We start from the raw sequence: 20,562 nt of genomic DNA, 5'->3' as shown, positions 1-20,562 counted from the left end.
ATGAATTTATGATATTTAATATAATTCATTATATGTATATGTTTACCTATATTATATATCTATAGCTATCTCTAAGTATACACAAATATAGATAGATACCAAAATAAATATATGTGTACGTGTGTAACTACATATACATTTCTTTCCTAACTCTGTTGGCTAGGAAGACCTAGAAACAGTGACAACCCAGAAGCAATGATGACCCATAGCTTCCAGATATTGGTTTCTAAAACAGTTGATCCTTGAACACTGTGGGAGTTAGTGGTGCCAACTCTCCATGTAGTTGAAAATCTGTGTATAACTTTTCATTCTTCTAAAACTTAAATGCTAACAGCCTACTGTTGACTGGAAGCCTTACCAATAACATAAACAGTCTATTAACACATGTTGTTATTATCAAGTGAGCTAGAAAAAAAATGTTATTGAGAAAAATCATAAGAATGAGAAAATACATTTACAGTACTTAATGAAAAAAAGTCCACGTGTAAGTGGACTCATGCAGTTAAAACCTGTGTTGTGCAAGGATCAACTGCAGCATTCTCTGATAATTGAAACCAGGGATCTTTGGAGAAATGGCTGATGCCAGGGCTAGAGGATCCTGGAGCATCCTATGGTACTAGAAAGTGAGGAAGTGATCAAAAATTGATAGGCAAGTCTAAAAGACCCACAAACCATGTGAAGGAACTCCTAATGGCCAGATTTAGGACATTTTGAGTAAAAAAGTAAATAATGATAATATTGGATTATAACCCAGAGAACAAAACAAATATCCATACTGATATTTAAATGAATGAATGAATGAATGAATGGAGTATAGGTAAACTCTTCCTTAGAGTAGAATTCCAGTTGATAAATGTAGAGAGAAGAAGGAATTCTTCAGGCAAACATCACAGTTATGGCTGTTGTAAGCAGAACCATCAATTAATGCCAAAGTTAATTGGCAAAAATATGATGAGAAATGGAATATTTGCATAATCTCAAAGTAGTTCCTCTATCAGGTTACTTATTACTATATTTCAAATGGAAAATCATAATTTATAGTGGAAAAACTGACAGACACTGCCTTAACTATATGATCAGAGTAACATTACTAGTAATAAAAGTATTACTTTCCCCTGATACGATGCCCTGAGAAGGGTATAACATCTCTTTTGTAGTTTTTTTTTTGTTTTGTTTGTTTTTGCCAAAAATGCATACTCTTAAAAGATCAGACAAACTCAAATTAAGTGACTTTCCATAAAGTCACTGGCCTGGAGGTCTCTCTCACTCTGTGCCTCTAAGAGGAGACCACGCTCTGTCTGTGGAGTGTTACCCCCTTTCTAATAAACTTTCCTTTGACTCTAAAAAACCAACCAACCAACCAACCCATCAAAACTCACTGGTCTGGAGTCATCAAAAGTGTCATGGTTATGAAAGACAAATCAAGGAACTGTCACAGATTCAAGGACGTTAAGAAAACATGACAACTGAAGGCAATGGTTGATCTTGGGAAAAGGTACATAAGTGGGAAAACTGGTGAGATCCAAATGCGGTCTGCAGATTAGTCAATGGGATCTCGCTAATGGTGATTTCCTACTTTTCGTGGTGATGTAAGGTGTTAATACTGTGGGAAGCTGAGTAAAGTGTGTATAGGAACTCTACCACTTTGGTAACTTTTCTTTAAGACTAAAATTATTTCATAATAATACATTAAAAAATAATGGGAAGTTTTCTAGCATCTTCCAAAGGTGACATGACAAAGTTTTTTTTTAAGTATCTTTATGAACTCAAAGATTGAAACATTTTTATTTGTTTCAGTTCATCACAGTTAAAATAGGCTCTTCTTTGGCCAATGGGAACATAATCAGGTTAGATCCTGAGGTTTTTTGTTTTTTGGTTTTTTGGTTTTTGTTTTTTGACTCAGGCACCCTAAGTCTTCATGATCCCAATAGTTTGGTAGGTTTCTTGTTTTCCAATATATAATATTTATTCACTTCAAGCTCCAGACCTGAAATCAGCCATTTCTCCAAGGACTCTAATTTCTTTTCATGGGAAATGATCTTTAGAGAACATGGTATAGGAGCTAAGGGTGCTAATTTTTACTGTGTTACTTTGTTTTGGGGCATTTTCTATGGACAGAGCTAGAAAACATGTTTTGCTTGTTTTAAAGTTAAATACACCATGAATTTATACTGATACCCAGGGTTTTAACTTAACCTCATCAATCTTACATCTACATTTTCATATATATCTCTATGTCAAAATTATTTCTTTTCAATACCAACATAATCACTCATTTAACACACACAAAGTTTCAGAATATTAATTCCACTATTACCATCAACATTATAATTTCTGAAAAGAAATGTATATTTGCATATTTGCTCCTATTTATGTCCTAAGATATATTCAACTATATATACAGTTTCACTGTATATATAGTAGTTTCACTGTATATATAGTTGAATATATCTTAGGACATATATTCAACTGAATATACAGTGAAACTACTTGTTTTAAAATCACTTGGAATCATTTCTTTCTTTGTAGTTATGCCACCAACTAATGCATCATTAGATTAATTTGTATAATTTTTCTTTTGTTTTTAGGGATGATTACAATGTGAATTTTGCTTTATGGCTCTGTAAAATATTTACTGGTTCCAAAATCAAATCTATAAAATAAACAATATATTCAAAGAAATCTAGCTTCTTTCGCACTGTCCTCTTTCACACTATCCTCTTTTAGGTGACAATTTAAAAAAAATTAAAGTTTATCTTTCCATTCTGTTTCAATGTAAGCATATGTATGTGCACATGAATCCAAAAGAAAATAAACATGTTTTTTTAGAAAACAGTAACAGATATACATGTTTCCTTTATCTTTCTTTTCTACTGAATATCCTGGAGATTACAGCAATATATAGACAATCTTCATCTCTTCCTATAGCTGCATAGTTCTTCATTATTCAACCAATCTCTTATCGATGGACATTTGGGTTGATTCTTGTCTTTTGCTTTATAAATAGTGTCAATGCAAAGGTTTTTTGTTGTTGTTGTTGACTTGGGAAAGCCTTAGGAGAAGAATCGGGGAGTGAGGCTGATTGGGGGATAGGGATCCTTCTCATATAGTCAGGGACGTATCCTGCATATCCCAAAATGGGAATCCCATTTTTCTGTAACTGGAGCCATGGGTACATCCTGGCCCTTGGATACTTGGGAGCCAGAGGCCCTTAAATTGTGTTTTTCATGGGGGTCAGCATGAGCTGGGGGTTCTTGGTGGTTTTGACAGGAAATTATCCCAAAAAGCGGATGGAAAAGAAGAAAATATGGTGCCAGACAATGATCAACCCAGGAAAAAAGCATTTAAATGCACAGGTACCTTATTTCCCTATGGGAAAGTTCCACCTGGGGGATTCTACTTTCTTGTATTCCTTGTGCCAGCACTTTAGGAGGGCTTATCAGTGTAACTGTCTTTAGGACATTAGTAATACTGTTTCTGACAAGTCTCTTCATATTTTCTGTCCTCATCCTATCTTGTTTTTCTTCACGTTATCCCTAAATCATATTGTCACATAGCTTACTTCTGCTCTCACAATCATGGTGCAACTTTTTTGGAGTAAACCATACCATCCTGTTTTCATCTTCTCTGACTGCTTCTTAGCCTCTTTTTTTCCCCCTGTCCCTTGGTGTTCCCCAAGGGTCTATTCTTGGCTTTTATCTCAGTAACCTTTTATGAGTCCTCGATTTTTCAAAAAAATCCAATGACAGCTATGGATTTACTATTTCTTCAGAAAAAAAAAATGCACATTTATTTCTACCTATACACAAAATTGTGCATATAATTTCAAGGAGTTCATGAATTCTCCTCCATGAGCACAAGTTCAAGGACATCTGCTCTCACACCTTCTGGGCTTCCTCTCCTATGACCTCCACTCTCATCTAATCATGAAAGACTCCCAAATTCTTCTCTCAAGCCCAGGACATCTGCAAATGATGTGATTTCCAAACGCCTCCAGGGCATTACTTGTGGGTGATCTGTAGGCCTGTAGAACCTGTCTATAGCTGAAGTTGCCCTCTCCTCCACACGGGTCTGCTCCTCTGCCCATGCCTCAATGGGTAGCTGCATCATTTGGCCTGCCGTCCAAGCCACAACCCAGGAGGTATTCAATATCATCTCTCACGTAGATGGCTATAGTGGCCTTTTAAGTGGTCTCGGTCCTCTAGAAGCAACCTTTCTCCACCTGGATATCTATTCTTGCACATTAGCTAGTGAGATCTTTCTAAATCACAAGTTTGACCATGTCAATCCTTTATTGCTAACTCTTCAAAAGCTTCCCATTGCCCCATGATAAAAAAAAAAAAGGTTTTCTTGCCTCGTTGCTTGATCACCAGGGTTTCCAACTTCTATATCTACTTTTTTTCAAGATCTCTGTACTTGTGAGAGCCAAGGTGAGATTTGATATAAAATTTTATTTTGCAAACATCTTATATGCCATTGAAACAGGTCCAAAGATCACTGAATAGAACAAGGCTGAACCTGGAGAATGGGGACCAGATCACAAACACTTACTAAGGAGATAGAGATGAATAAGACAAGGTTCTGCCCCAAGGACCATATAGTCCACCAAGGAGTGGACTAAAGAACTGTGTTCCAAATGAACTAGTCAACAGAACAATTATATGTAGATATCTACTACATACCAGGCTTTATAACATAAATGAAAATGCAATTAAATGTCATGAGAAAAGGAAAACAATGTAAGAATGCAAGTGGGGACAGAGAACTTCCAGGGGGTTGATTAGTGAAGTCTTTATAGGAGAAAAGGGCTTGGAAACTTGAAAGGTGTGTTGGGAATGGTACAGAAGAGAAGTGGTCAGGAACTGGGTGAGCTTCCAGGTAGAAAGTACTGTAGAGCAAAGGTGTATACAGTTTCCTTGGAAGTGAACCACAGTTGAAGGGACCTGTCGCACCTGGGCTGTGCCCTCCAGCTTTTGTAGAAGGGCTTTGCTTGCCTTTCTATACATTAATTCAATGAAATCCCAAAATGGTTCTGAGGTGTCATAGACGTTACCACCAAGTATGGTCGTTGCCCTTTTCACAGAGGGAAAGAGTAAGGTTCAGAGGAATTCAAGTAAAATTTTTAAACAATTTAAATTACTCTCTATATATTAGGTGATCATCATGGGGAATATAGAAATGTGTAAATTTAGTTTCCTGCCCTTATGGAAACTGAGTTATTGACTATGGGAGTTCAGAAGAATAATGAATCCATTTTAGCATAGATGTGAGGTAGTCCAGAAAGGCTTCTTGGAGGAGGTAAGATTTGAGCAGAGCTCTAAAGTGGGGGTAGAATGTGTATAGGCTTTGGGCATGGGGTGGGGTGGGGTGGAGAGCGAAATTCCAGGTGTAGGCAAAGCACAGGGCATATTCAGACAACAGTGAAGACTCTAAATGGGCTCTGAAAAGGGGCATCCAGGGAGGCTGATCTGTGGAAGTTAGGCTGGTGGGGCCAGATGTTGACCTTAAATAATTCAGTCTCTCTCTTCTTGCCACTACTCTGCATTCCGCCAGGACCAGCTGCTTTTCTGTGATGATTGTGACCGTGGCTACCACATGTACTGTTTAAATCCTCCTGTGGCTGAGCCCCCAGAAGGTAATGCTGATAAGATTGACAATCACAACAATAGCTACTACTACCACTTACTGAGCCCTCACTATGGTGCAGGCCTCATGCTAAGGACTTTACATGTCCTGTCTCATTTAATCATCACAGTCCTAGGAGGCAGTTATGACCACTACCATTTCATAGATGAGAAAACTGAGGCACAGTTCGACCAGCTGAAATTTCAACCTGAGGATGGAGGAGATGTTTCCTAGACACATGGCTGAGAAGGTGGGAGATGTGAGCTTCAAGGGAAACTGGCTCAGGCCCAGGGATGCGGGTTAAGAGGCACCATCGAGGAGCGATGGTCTTTACAACAGTTCAGCTGATCATCTCTGAGCACTTACCATTTTCTGAGCAGCACTTAATCTCTGCTGAGCTCCAAATTCCAGCATGTTCTCATGACTGGGACTTCTCCTCTGACTTGTGAAAGTCAAAAGAGAAGAAGGCTTATGAGAAGTTAGAGCCCAAGGGTAGGGCTTGAGAGTTGGGAGAAACCCTGCTAATAAATGCCATTTTGTTTCCTGTAGGAAGCTGGAGCTGCCATTTATGCTGGGAACTACTCAAAGAAAAAGCCTCAGCCTTTGGCTGCCAAGCCTAGGGCCCCAGGTCACAGCAGGTGACTTGCTGCTGGAGAGGCTGAACCACAGCTTAGTTAAAGCCAGACAGTAATCACGACAGACCACCTGTAAGGAAAACCAGTAATCAGATAGACCACCTGTAAGGAAAACCAGTAATCATGGAGGGCATGAGCACATGGAACCAAGAGGGTGAGATACCTTCTTACCTGCCACGCACAGGTTTTGGCACTTCAGCTACCCTCTCCTTGTTTCTACCAGAAGGGTCTTGCACTGTTGAAGGACAACCCCAGCCCCAGCCCCGTGGAGCCTTCTCGCGTTAACCCTAGCACTGCGACCCTCTCACTGGTTTCCACTGTAAGGGAAGCCGTTTCGTGACCACCCATCGGTAACCCACGTGTAGTTTGGTGTTTTCTATATATTGTACTCTAAGAAATCTCACAGCCTCCTGCCTCCAGCTCAGGCTCTTCATCCTGAAATCAACAGAGGAACAAAGGCTATAAAGAAGTTATTTATTACAAGTCTCCCTGGAAACTTCTAGACTCAGAGCCTAGAGGCCATGCTGATGGCGAAAATCCTTCCGTTCTTTGTTCCTTGGTCTCTGTGAAGAGGAAGAGCTGCTTTCTGGATCCTCAGTAGATATCTAGTGGCATCCATGGCCAGGATGGCCTCTTGGTGGGGCTCGGGAGGAAAGGGGCGGCACTGGGGGGAGGGAGGGAACATTTTGTAGCTAGTTCTGTGGCCCTGCTATAGCCAGCCAATATTTGTTATTCATCAGGAGTGGCTTTGCAAGGGACCAGGCTATATGGTTACTTCACCTTCAAAATCAGGGCATCCTTGAGGTGAGACAAGCCACAACCTGTGGGCAGAGAAGGATACTAAGACTGCCTCCCAACCGACCTGGGTCTGGAGCTTTTCTCGGTGCGACTCAAGAACCAGGAAGGTGAGTGAAGAAGACTGCCAGTCAAGAGTCTGAGTGTAGGTACAAAGGACTGCAGCTGTGAGAAATCCTTCAGTATTGATGTAGCACTACGAATTCCTTTCCCCACGCAACTTCTTCCTTCCACAAAATGTATGTCTGTCATTGTCCATTAAGACTTGACTCTGGAAATTTTCAGATGGGGTTGAGATGATTGTTGCTTAAAAAAATAATGGGGGTGATGTGATCACTTATGATCGAGTGGCAATGATGTAGAACCCTCAGCTTGAGGTTTGCTCTAGTCTCCTAAGCTCCCCAAGATGTGCTGGACACTTGTTTTCAAAAAAATGTATTGAGAAGAAAGAGGTGGGGAGACCCAGATTCTGAGAAGTCTGTGTTGGAAGTCAACCCCGCGGGCCGGGCTGTCTTTGAATTTCAGTAGCAGTGGCAACAGCAGCGGCACACAGTAGCTGACACATTTCTGGAAAAATCATTTGCCCAAAGGGCAGGTCTCGTGAGCGGGACCCTCGCGCATGCTCAGCTTCCCTGAAATCAGCTCCATCTCTGTGGTCCGGCTGCTTACAACAAAGGCTGAGATTATTTTTAGCCCTTCAGTTCCTGAAGAAACCCCTGGAGACTCAGAGACTGGGACTAGTTGGGCCACTTCTGCCCTCTGCAGCGTTTGCTCTGTGACTTGGCGGGAGCCTTCCTCCTAGCTAATTACTCTTGGCCAATGGACCCAGGGTAGCCTGGCATGGAGCCAAGCCGTGTTGGTCTCCCTCAGTCCTTTGCAGTGTGACCTGTGGCAAGAGATGAGGGTCACTCTCCTGCAGGGACCTGTGGCCTCAGAGTGCGTTTTATGCATACGTAATGATCTCATTTAAAGGGCCCTGTCCAGATGGGATTTTATCTCCCTCATAAGATAATTTCTCCTTCCTGCTATTTGGTGAATCTGTTTTGGATGCTGGAGGGCCAGAGTTTGAGAAGCTGCTGTATTGTTACATCATTTGCTTACCTGGGAGGGTCACGTCAGAGGGGCAGATTCCCCCTCCTGACTGCTCTGGCTCTCTATCTCCCCACCCTTGAACCCAAAGTGGGGTGTTTTCAAAGGCTACTGGTTTCGAAGATCTATTTGATTTAATTTCAGGAAAAAAATTATGCAAATGTTCCAAATGCCACAATGGCTTAAAAGTTAAAGAAGCAAATCTGAAACAAAAGACTGTGGCTCTAGCACTTGACAGATCCTCTTCGGAGTATGTGCAAATCCGTTCCCCACAACACAGGTGATGGGGGCTGCCCTGCTCTAGTCCCAGACATGCCTCTTGCCCAAAGAAGCTGCGAGGGTGGGGATCGGTCTCACAGACAAGGAGGTAACCCACCGTGGGGGTGGGGGTGGCCAGGGCTCTGGGACTGACCTCAGGAAGACCCAGAGTTCCCTTCCCAGCTTCACTCCCTGCAGGATGAGCCCTCCCCCTTCCTCTTTGGAGAGCTCAGTTTCCCCATTTGGAAAGCGAGGTTGTTCCAGGGATAGCAAAGCTGGCTTATGGGATGGCACTTTCAGGGTACTGCAAGCAGACAGAATTCTCCCCAGCCACATTTGTCACCTTCTGTATTGAAAAAAGGAAGGTGGTGGTAAACTTCAAATTGGTCTTTCTCTGAGCCCCAGAGAGCAAGCCAGGCTCATAGGGTACACCTGGATGATCAGGGTTTTGGTTTTGCCCCTGGCACTGAGTTGCTGTGTGACCAGGGCAAGTCACTTAACATCTCTGGACCCGAGCTTGCCACCTATGAAATGGAGATAATAATACTTGCCTTGCCTGTTCCACAGTGATATTGGGAGACCTAAAAAGCATAAGGTTATGTAAATAACCACTAGTAGCAGTGCTTGTCAAGGAGGGACCCCAAATGATTTCTATGCCCCCTTTCTTATATGAATTAGCTAAGGTCAGATGCCTTCTTAGAATCTCCATTTGGACCAAAGGGAGTTTACGTTTTAAGGGCCAGGCTGCCTGTGGTCAGGACTACTAGGCCAGAGCTGTGACAAAGAAGCATGACTGTGCATGTCTGTGGTGGGAGGTGAGGGATTTACCCTGGGGTTGGGGACTTCAGAATGAGATGTTTCTTGTTACAAGATCAATGAAGCCTAAAACGGAGAGTTAACTTCTAGAGAGGGCTATAATTCAGTTCAGTATAACATTCACTTAAAAACTTTGGTTGAATGCTTAGCTTCATGACTTTCTAGCTGGTCAGCATGGGGGAAATGACTTAACCTTTCTGAGCCTTATTTTCTGCATCTGTAAGGTGGAACGATATGGCCAATCCAGCAAGGTTGTTGCAGGGATTAGAGGTAATGCCGGTAGAGATAGATCCTGGCATGGCGCCTGGCATGAAGGCCTCCACACCATGGTAGCTCTTATTGTGCACAAAGGTCAAGTGGAGATTGTAATGCTGTTGACTCCCCGTTCAGATCTTTGGAACAGCCATGGTGCTTTTGCTTCAACCCAAAGTGGCTCCAGCTGACCAGACAGGCGAAGTTGTAGGATCTAAGCCGGAAGTTGAAACCCTCTGTTTCCTGTAGGTTTTTTTTGAGATGCTGCCTTTCAGGCCTGCAGCGAATGCAGTGCAGGCAATATTGTGAGGAAATAGAGACAAGGCTCTTGATAGATTTACATTTTAACTTTCCTTCTCAACAGCCCACTGAGTCATCGCACCTAAGCCAGGAACCAGCAGGTCCCAAGGCTCCTCTGAGCCCGTCATTGCCCCAGGGCCAGGCAGGCAGCTCCACAGTCAGCCCAGGCAGTCTGTGGAGAGCAGCTTCTTCCCCAGGCTCAGCTCAGTCTCACTGAACCATGCTAGCAAGTGGGTGGGTAGGAGGAAGGCCAGATTCCTTCAGAGCTAGGGAAGATAACAGGTTTTAAGGTTGGGGGAGGACTAGGGTTTCACAGTGATGGTTCATGATACCCTGGAGAGTTCCACTCATGGTGCATTTTAGTCTTTGTGCTTTGAACACAGCGCGATTCCTTTTGGGGCTCCCCTTAAAAAGTTCAGATACTTTAAGGAAGAAAAATGAGATGATTATTATTACTTTTCCTGGGGGCGGGGCAAGTTTAGGGGACAAACTTGTGCTCTTCTGTATTGTTGAAGAATAATCGCTGGCAACCTTTGGCTTCGGCGCTCAGAGAAGAGGGGTCCCTAGTTTTCTCTTTGAGTTCCTGTGTGCGGTGGGGGTAGGGGGAGTGAGGAGTCATGAGGGCCACCTTGCCAGGCCCAGGGGCCAGGCCGGTTCTCTCTGTTATGCAAGTGCTGTCGTTATGCAAGCAGCCTCCTCTCGCTCTCTCTCTCATTCCCTGGCCCTCCCAGCTTCTCCCCTGCTGCCCACTGCAGGCCTCTCCTTGGAGTGTCCCTGTGTCACCACCCAAGGGAGATGACCTTTCTTTGGGCTAGTCACGCTCACACTCCTAATGAAGATGACCTAATGTGCAGTGCCTGACTCCTTTCCGGAGCTATGCTGTGGTGTCACTTGTAGTAGGTTTGCATACCCAGAGGGAGAAGGAAGAAAGGAGGCTCTGAGCCTGGAAGGGGGGAGGGTCAAAGGTCATTCCAGTCAGGCAGAGCCAAATGAAGAGAGGGGAGGAGATGCGCTTGAGGAGGGGGCCAGAAACCCGATTTCCACTTAGGAAGAAGTCTTGGAGCTAAATAACTGGAGGGCATGGGTGGGAAGGAAGAGTTACTTCGATCTTTTTTTTTTTTTTTTTCCGTGAGCCTGGACAATATAGTTGTTTTTTTCTTTAAAAAAAAAAAAAAAAGCCAAGCTGTTGCTCAGTTCTTGACACCAAGCCAGAACCTCCTTTCTTGAGGTCCCCTGGCCTCTGGCTCCCTGTTGGCTGGGGAGCTTCTGAGGGAAAAATTGAGCAAGAGCAGTGCCCCTCGCTGGCCGGAGATGGGAGGTGCAGAGAGTCCGGCGGCTGGATCTCAGCGGATTGTCCCCGCTCCCGAGGGAAATGTGTCCTGACTTTCTGAGATAAGCTGCCGAAGTCCCTCTTGGTCTGGCTTGGGGAGGGGTTTGGAGGAGAAAGAGAAGGCAGCAAAGGGTGGGCTAGATCATGGCCAGCAGCCTTGAGGAGTAGAGAGGTCCTAAGCACTGCTACTAGAGGGCACAGGACCGGGAGGCTCCTCAGTCCCTAAGCCCAGGGCACCAGCGGCTGGGAAGTGATGCGGGAAAGGGGAACCTGGCTGGCCCTGCCTCCGCCCCTGGCAACGTGGATGGGGTCCTCCTCCTTGCCCTTGTGTTTTCCTGTTTAAAATCTTACTCCCAACCCAAAGGATGCTTTTGATTTTCAGATCAGCCCAATGTCACCTGGATACTACATGAGGAATGGGGAAGATGATGGAAAGCAACAGAAACTTTAATTGCCTCAGGCCTGCAAGTCTCCCACCCAGGTTCTGGGTCTAATGGATCAGTGGTCAGAGGAGGGCTCTGCAGTTGTCTGTGGGTTGGGCCTCCTTCCCCCATTCTCGAATATTCCCAGGGCTCCGGGTGTGTTTATGATTCTCTGTCAGGGGCCACAGCCGCCAGCCCTGGTGTAGAAGCTGCAGCAGAGATGGGTTAGTTCAGGGCTTTTGGGGTGGATGGAGGATCTTTGATGCTGGGAAGCTGGATGCCTTTCTAAGAAAGCTAGAGACCCTCTCTGAGGGGACAGTTGAGGTCATTGTCCTGAGAGGGAGGCAAGAGGAAGGAGGGCAGAGGAAGAAGTCTGTGTTGACTGCTTAGGTGCCCTGACTGGGAGGATGAACAGAGCCCCCTGACAGACGGAGTGGGAACTTCCTTTGAGCATCTCGGCAGCCGCTCCCAGGAAGGCTCGGCCGGGCTGCGTGGCACCCTCTCCATGCTTCCAGCCCAGGCTCCTGGGAAGAACGACCTCCAGGAAACAGGTAGGGTGGCCACAGGGGGTTGGGGGCGAGGGGCTTGCCTGGTGCTCATGCAGTTGGTTTCTGAGAAAGACAGGGAGATCCCTGTGTGAGGGGGAAAATTGGGAAGTGGCTATGCTCCCAGGGAAGGCTCTTTCTGGGCTGAGTGAGCCCTGGCTGTGTAACCTTAGATGGCTGAGGCCTGAGATAACTCCTCGGGGTTCCGCAAGGCTATGAGGAGTCTGAGGGGAGTCAAAGGGCACAGGGATGCCCCCTGGGTCCCAGTTTGTTCCCAATGCCCTCCCTTCCTTCACTCTCATGCCTTGAATGAGCACCATTCCAGGGTTCCTCCTTCTTTGGCCCTACCAGGAGAAGGAAGTATTTGTGCTGATGGTGACATTTCCCAGGGCAGGCCGGAGGAAGGCAAGAACCAGGACTGGCAGGCAGCCAGAACCCTCTTCGACAGAGATATAATTACTAAGAATGACCTCTAGCCCAGGCAGTGAGCAAAGTGGCCGTTTAGGACAGCACCAACCCAGCCCGGCAAATAAACGCCACTGTGATGGGCAGGGAGGGTAGGTAAGTGGTCCCCGTAGGGAATGGGACAGGACAAGAGCCACTGGGACCTACATTCTCAGTAACCTCTCCAGGTTGTATTTACACACACTGCATTCCGTGTAACTACAACAGCATTTGCTTGCCTCTCCACATCTTTTATTTCTATCAGTGTTATTAATATCGATGATGAAAACACACACACACACACACACACACACACACACACACGCGCCACTGCTTAATGAATGAACTACAGTGGACCTTATGTGTTGCTCCAGGATGAGAGGAAGAATCTGTCCATAACCAGGAGCTGCCAGACTGGTTTTTCTCTGATGTCCTCCCGGGCCAGCTCCCCAAGATGTCAGCCCCTGCACAATCCCAGGAAGTTGTATAGAGAGTTTTGTGTTTGTAAAGCCGTTGATTGCAAGGACTCTTTTATCTTACCCCTTCATTTCTGCTCCTTTGGGGAAGACGTTTGGTAATAGTTGGGGATTTGGGGGGGGGGAAAGGGTCTCGATTCTGATTTCTAGTAAAGGAATGCAAAGATTTTATGGGTAGAGTTGGGGCTGTGGTTTGTGTTGACTTTGCCTTTCCATGTTTACTCCCCATCCAAGACCTTGGTCCTCCTGTTCCTTATCCTGTCCTTGTCCTTCCTGCACCTTTCCCTCCCCTCCTGCCATGGGTGGAGTGGTGCTAGGAAGAAACAGTTTCACGAAAGAGAAAGCAAATATACCCGCTGCACATTTTCACTGTGTAGTTGAAGAGGCTTAAATTAGATACTAGGGGGGAAAAAAACACTGCTAGACAATATTTGAGTGAGAGCATGAAAATATAGATCTCAGAGCAGAGGAGGTGGGGAACAGGTGGCTGGACAGAGGTGGGTAGGGAGACAGAGTCCTGTCTTACTGATGCCTCTGGTCCACGTGGCATTTGGGAAAGGAGAGAAGTCACACTTTGGCAATAAGCGGTCAGTTGCTTAGGGAAAGGGAGGGGCGTCCATCCTAGTTGCCTACCACTTATCCGCCATGTTTGCTCACTCTGGGCATGTTCCTCTGGAGGAAAATGAGCACGTTTCTTGCCTGCTGCGAGGGATTGCTGGACAGGCTGACACGAGCTCAAACACTTGGCAGAGCACAGACCACGTGCAGGGCAATGCTCTGGAGCCCACAGGGGCTGGAGAAATAAACCGCATCTTGGTCCAACCTTCAAAGTGCTTTGCAGTCCTAAAATTACGCTCTCTCAAAGCATCCTGATCATATGTCAGGTAGCACGCCATCAGGGAAGCTGTCAGTATATCTAGGTCTCTCTGTTTAGGATGCATGTTTGTCAATAGCAGATGAGTAGGCTAAAGCAGCTGGTTATTTCCAGCCTCTGGGAATCGGGGAGAAACACACAACTGACCTTAGCCTAGTTGCATTTGTTTTTCCAAGTACTGGCTGCTCTTGGAAAATGGACATCTTTAATATGAATTTTGGTGAGATAACGGAGGTGCCTGAGTTGGAGTGTGTCACCAGCCAGAGGAAGTCTGAGCCCGTGCCTCTACTCTAAATGCTGCTTTTGGACTCCTGGGGCAGTGGGCAGACAGGTGCAACTGGCAGGGCCTGATTAGAGGTGAAAAGTGACCTACCCAGTGGCTTGTCCAGTCCCTGCTAGAGAAAGCAGAGACTGGGAGTGGTGGAATGGGGGCATCGAGCGAGAGCATTTCATGGCCTTTGGGAAAGGAGAGAAGTCGCATTTCATGCTCTCACTCAATGCAAGGGTTGGGTGGACTCCCAGCCAGGCCATGTCAGCTGTGCAGGGTGTGTCTGGCACATCAGGGTGTGTGCGGGGAGGAAGCCCAACGACATGAGAGGTGGCTCCAGGAAACCTGTGCCCACTTTTGGCCAGGTGCTCGTCAGATTCTAGCTTCATGCTTCACTAAACTCCCCATTGTCTGTATTGACTGCATCAAGAATAAACCATTTGTTCCATCTCCCCCTTTTCTCTCTGCACATGTCACAGCCAGATTTTCAGCTTCTTTCTGGGTATTCCCTTAAGAAGCTGCACCAAGCGCTCCTTCAAGCTCAATGCCTGGGCTTGTGGGTAGGTATGTATCTGCCTATGTGCAGCTGTCAGCTCAGAGTTGGCCTAAAGCAGCCTTTGGCCTCTCTGTGGGGGAGGCTCTGAGGAGGGTGCTTTGGGGTCCCTGGATAGTGCATGGCTCCCAGCAGGTAGAATTTTGATTTTGGTGGAAAGTCAGGGACGTGACGCTTTCACGATGCTTGGCTGTGAATCTGGTTTTAAAGTGCTGGAGTACCCAAATGCATTCTGGAGTTTAACTCACCCTTCCATGTGAAAACCCACGGGCAGGATTCTTTTGAACCAAGCCTCCTTTGAGTGACCTGGCTTCGCTCAGTCTCCTGTGCTGGCAGGAAGAGAGGGGGGAAGGCCATCTGACTTGAATTCCATCCAGGCCAGACTGTCGTCACCACCTTCAGGCAGCCAGTCTGAGGCCCTGACCCCAGGACCCCCAGGCTCCGCGAGGGACTATGCTGGCCCTGTGCAATCTCTGAGAGGGTGTCCCCTCCCACCTCCACTCAAGTACACTCAAAGGCTGAGAATGCAGTTGGCTTGAACTTTTCCCCAACTGGATTCTGACCCACTGGACCAATTAAGAAAGGGAGACGTAGAAGAGAGACTGGCCTATGCACGTCACACAGTGCATCAGTGCAAGAGCTAGAGCTGGTCCTCAACCAGGTCCATTCCCTCTTCTGCATATGTTTAGACTCAGGACAATTTTAAAGACAAGTTGTGACAACATTCCCCTTTGAGAGCCAAGAAATGCAGCATCTCTGCCAGGAAGCCCAAAGAAATGGATTTTCTTCTTCAACCTTCCTAAAGCCCCACTGTGTTTCTCCTCAGGGAGAAGCTGGTTCTGGTGGCTTCGGAGAGGGTTACCACCACATATGAATCCTCAGGTTCCTCTGGGTGGGCTTTGGGTCCTGGTAGAAAGGATGAGGAGGTCCTTAGAAGGAGATGCCCACCCCAGTGCCATGTGGGGAAGCTCATTCCTGTGCAGGCTCTGCGAAGGGCAGGGGAGCCCTTTGGTTGAGTCAGAGAGGAGTCTGGGAAGGCATTAGTTTAGTCTTCACTGTCTTGTCCCAGCTGGCAAATAGACCCCGAGCAACTGCCCCCAGATTGCTTTGGGCTGTGGCTGAAAAGGCAACCACGAGGAACGTTCCAATGACCTCTGGTTGCCATGTCTCTGTTTATATCTCTAGGCCTGTAGATATGATATAAACCTGGGGTTGCTTCTTCTAGGTGTGGACACAAGAGAGGGAATCCATTTCACCTGTACACCCTCGTCATTCCAAACTTCTTTCTTGTCTCTTACCTCATATCCCAACTCTTTCTGAAACTCTTAGTTATAAAAGAATGGCCAGGAGAGTTGCCTTCCAGCAACAGAAATGCCTGATAAAGAGGGTCCTCCTTTTATGCTCTCTTGAGCTCCCTCCTTATTGGACCCTTAGGATCCATCACCACATTGCCTCCCACTGACTGGACAACTTACAGTTTTTGCCTTGAGCTGCTTGGTGCTTCGGACAGTGCCCAGGACTGAGCAGACACAGCTTTCACGAGGTTAGAGAGAAGAGTGCCAACTTGGGAAGCTCTGCGTAACGGTCTGAAGAAGACATCTCCACTGGCTTCTCTAAAAAGCAACCACAGCAACAGACAAACGAAGAAAATCCCCCACCCCCACCCCGCTAACTCTTTCATGTGCGACACGATTGTGGTCTCCGTCTGTAGGTGTGTGCGCCACTCTGCTCCTGTCTTCTGGGGATGCTCCTTTCTCCCGTGTATCAAGTTCCCGCTCTTTTGTGGCTCCTGATGTGAAAAGTGCTGTGATGTTTCTGCCCCATCTAAAGGATGTGTTGAAATCTCTCAGTGTTTCAGTCTTGGAGATGAGGCCGTGTCACATCTCCCACCGTCCTAAGAGGATGTGCAGGTCCTGTGACTTCCTAGGGAGCTGGCGTATGGTGAAAATCTCCAGGAGGATCTCCAGGTTGGAAACAGACCACATCTGGATTTGGACTCACTGACCAGGACGTGCTCAGAGGCAGTCAGTTACTTCATTCAGAGGGCTGGCTGGAAGGGCGGCCCATGAACCAGGACCCCTCCCTCTCTCTCTGCCTTTGGTCCTGTGCTGACTACGTTTTGGGAGGGGGACCTGGAGAGGTCAAGACCTATAGCCAGCTCGAGGTGGGCATCAAGCAGGCTTCATCTTTGGAGCCCTGAACATGCCAGCCCCTCTGTGGAGCCTTTGCGTGCTCGTGAAGACTGAGTCATAGGCCCATCTCTTCGCTGTGGTTAGTGTCTTGTTCTGTGGTTGGTTAGCAGTGTTAATGACCTACGTACGTAACGAATCTTTTTTGTCTGCAATTTAGAGAATGTGTAAACAAATAAAAGGCTTTAAAACTCTTGAGACCTTTTGGTTACCACCCCACCACCCCCATCCTTAAAAAAATGAATCCCAACGTATAGATCCTGTGGAAGCAGAGCCTTCTTATGTTGGGGTGTACAGTGAGACTGCATGTATAAATGCACATGTACGTGTGTGTGTGTGTGTGTGTGTGTGTGTGTGTGTGTGAGAGAGAGAGAGAGAACACATGCATGCATGTATGGCAGGCTCCAGAGAGATGCTGGTGCTTACATGTTTGGAAGGAGACTCCAGGGGCGATGCATTCCAGGTCTCAGTTGTTCCTGGTGATGGAACCCTGAGCCTGTCACACACAAGCTCTTGAGAAGCCGCAGTCACAGCAGCTTTCGTGGGTACCGTAGGCAGCTCAGCCAAGAGCTTCATCTGAGGAGACCCCTCTGAGAAGATGGCGGGGCATTCTGAAGAGAACCCGCTGGAACTTTAGGGGAGGGAAAGTTGATGACTCAGAGATGACTCACAGCTGAGGTGGGGGAACGTGGTGGGGGAGAGAGAAACCTCAGGCTTAGGACCCATCTAGAAGCCACCTGAGTCATTGCTCCTTCCCTCTTGGTCGGAAACCACCTTCCATAAAAGGAAGTGGTACAGTGTCCTGGGTGAGGAGCGGGAGGCTTCTGCCGAAGACACACCTGCCCCAGGAATCCCCAAGCCTGCTTAGCGAGGGCCTTAAAGGAGCAGTGTCTGGGTGCGGGACTCCTGGGCCACTCAGGAATTGGTTTCTGAAGGCTGCAAGCTAGGAGTCATTCTTCCGAAAACAAATTTCAGATAAACAAGTAAGAAAAGCTGCTCCTGTGTGCTAGGCACTGGGACTGCAGCAGAGAAGACAAAGACCCGCCCCTTGTGGGGCTTATAAACCAGGCAGGTAATAGCACAGCATATGGTGGGACTAAGGGGCACTGTCGGGGAGCTGGAACCAGAGCGGAGACTTCCGGTCTCAGCTAGTCGGTGTGCTTTCAGCGACAATCTATTTGACACAGGTGGACGTGGCAGTGGGGGAATACCAGGTCCCTTTTGGTCCCTCTGCTGAGTATGTGCTCCATTGCTCGTCAATAGTCATTGCGTGCCTTCAGCCTTTCCTTTCTGAAGCATAATATGGGGTGGTTATTTCTAGCAGAGAAGCCATTGATTGTTGCTGCAGACACGGGCCATTGAGCGGGTCGAGCCATTTCTACAGAGGGAGTGACATCCCGACCCAGGGGCCAGGACAGAAAAGCCCACGTGGTCTGAGATGGGAGCTGGGCTGGCAATGCTGAGCTGCTGATCCAGCAATGGTGGGGACTCAGTCTCGTGACAAAGTCCTGCAGGAAAAGATTGCACAAACACCCACGCATGCCCTTTCATCTGCACCAAGGGCTGCGATGCTTCCTTCTTGACCCCAGGGAACCCAGCTTTGCATCCCAGTCTCACTCCACCAGCTGCTGAGATGACCTTAGAGGCGGCAAGAGAAGCGCATGACGGACGGCTGGGCCTGGAAAAATTGTCTAACGCAGACCGGAAGCTGACGAAGCCCTGAAGAGCCGAAGTGATGGGGGAGGGGCAGCACTGGAGGGACCCAAATCACGTTTAAGAAAACTCAGAGCAGAATAGATTTCCTTTGTTCTTTCCTTGGGAAGAGGAAAAAGCATGAAATAGGGGTGGGTTGGATTGGGGCTATCTAAGAAGAAGTGATGAATGGGATAACACCCTGTGTTTGAGAGAGTCCGGCGTTATTGCAGAGATATAATGGGGTTTCCCCTACTTAGGGGAGCAGAAAGGACCCTGGGAGAGCAGTCAGAAGGTCTTGGTGTTGTATTACCCAGAGGGGGGATTTCTGACTTAGTAGGTATAAAGCCAGCCCTAGCCTCGGGCAGGTTTGGGTAAGGAGCCAACCAGATCAGGTGGATACACACGCAAGCACCCAGGCCTGTCCTGCACCTGAAGCTCACCTGTGTCCGAGGCCTTCGGGGCACCCGACAAAGTCTGTCTCCACACAGCCCTTTGGAATGTCATGGTGTAATGCCAGATACAACAAAGCCAGATGATTCTCTTCTATAGCATTGGTTTTCCAAGTAGACTCCGCGAAGGCCCAGGCTGATGGGAGGGACTTTGGGGGTTCCCAGAGACCTCGGGGGACAAGAGTAGAAGGAAGGTTCCTTATCTTTAACTCAAACCATTATTGACCAGCATAGCTCTGATTTTATCTCTCATCTAGTCCTGATTTTGCTGCTTAAAAAAACACACACACACAACAATTTGATATCATTTTGCTGGCTACATGATTCAGGAGGGGCTCAGGGATATCCCCTGAGGCCGTGGAGAGCAGTGTGGTGATGGGAGGCCACCGTGGGCCCATGACCCTCTGCCAGGTACAAATGGACATAATCTCCGCTCCCAGCTTTCTCCAAGCGGGGCCTGACCTCCACTCAGGTTTCTCCCTTGGGTTTCTCTTAAGCAGAACTGAGGATCATCTGTGTCATGACCTGGAGGTTTCACTTCCTCCTCTCTTGGAGGTCCCTGCAGCCTGCAGTGCTTACTACCCTCCCTCTCCCACCCTGCCCTCTCCTTCCTCACACCCTGGCCTACCATGGCACTCAGCTGTCACCTCCTCCGTCATAAACCTCAGCCCATCACTGCTTTAGCAGGGCTAGAACAACAGTGCGTTCCCCAGGCTGGTGGGGTTGAGAATGTTCGGGCTAAACTTTAGGTAATTAGCATTGTTAATGCTTGGTCTGTGATATTACAGCTGTGAGCCTCATTAAAGTGTCCTCCAGGGGAAGGCGAGCCGAGATTCAGGTGTCAGCTCTGCTCCTCACACAGGCACCCCCGCCTGCCATCTCCAAGCCTCTGTTGAGAAGCCTGGTTCATTTCCAACCCTCCTCCTGCTCCTGCTCCTTGTCTGCTGGCATCTGGGTCCAGCCCGCCTTTCTGAGTTGGGACTCACTCCTTCCTGCCCACTCTCCAGCACAGAAAGCTCTGATGTTTGCTGTCCCTCCCTTGGCCCAGAGAGAAATATGCCTACAGGAGGGAGGGGAGTGGCTGCTGCCGGTCCTCAGGCTCCAACTCAGCTTTGAAAGAAAAGGTTTGCCTGCGCCTGCCCTCCAGGTAATGGGGCTTTCTTGTCCAGGGCTGTTACTTTCTTCACTTCCCACCCTCGCAGAGAAAACCCAAGGCCTAGTGTCCCCCATCCACTCCTCCACATCCTGGCTGGATTTCCCAGGCTTGACTGGCATCTGCTGCCATGGCCCCTCCTCAGAATGAAACCTGAGTCCCTCTGGTTTTAATTTCTGGGATTCCTGATTCCTGGGAGGAGAGGCAGGGGACAGACTATTTGCCAAACAGAGAAATATGAACCTCTCTTCAACCCCCTTGAAACCCTGAGGAAAATAATGCCAGTCCCTCTAGGGACTAAACACAGGCTCAACCCAAAACAGAGGAAAATACAATTCCAGAAGGCCTCCCAGGAGGCTGGGGGCTGAGGACCCCCGGCTGTCACCCTGTTTGG

The 20,562-nt window shown here is 47.5% G+C and overlaps 1 protein-coding gene across 5 annotated transcripts in view; it reads left to right on the top strand.

Annotated features, from left to right (window-relative positions):
* The window catches only part of DPF3 (double PHD fingers 3), a 245,508-nt gene extending 228,061 nt beyond the window's left edge, over positions 1 to 17,447 (top strand). Inside the window, exons 10-14 of one of the 5 annotated variants that reach the window (XM_036218139.1) lie at positions 5,554 to 5,875; positions 6,175 to 6,897; positions 7,001 to 7,165; positions 11,483 to 12,073; positions 12,419 to 17,445. In XM_036218139.1, coding sequence (XP_036074032.1) covers positions 5,554 to 5,859 — 306 coding nt within the window. In that variant the 3' untranslated portion in view covers positions 5,860 to 5,875; positions 6,175 to 6,897; positions 7,001 to 7,165; positions 11,483 to 12,073; positions 12,419 to 17,445. Of the gene's footprint in view, positions 1 to 5,553; positions 6,152 to 6,174; positions 6,898 to 7,000; positions 12,074 to 12,418 lie in introns of those variants that run through there. The other 4 variants (XM_036218138.1, XM_036218137.1, XM_036218141.1 and 1 more) reach the window with 4 other exon arrangements.
* The last annotated feature ends 3,115 nt before the right edge of the window (positions 17,448 to 20,562 follow it).

The sequence above is a fragment of the Rousettus aegyptiacus genome, unplaced genomic scaffold (assembly GCF_014176215.1).
Source record: "Rousettus aegyptiacus isolate mRouAeg1 unplaced genomic scaffold, mRouAeg1.p scaffold_m13_p_3, whole genome shotgun sequence".
Taxonomy (NCBI): domain Eukaryota; kingdom Metazoa; phylum Chordata; class Mammalia; order Chiroptera; family Pteropodidae; genus Rousettus; species Rousettus aegyptiacus.
The sequence above is the reverse complement of the archived record's forward strand: the minus strand, read 5'-3'. Positions and strand labels throughout refer to the sequence as shown.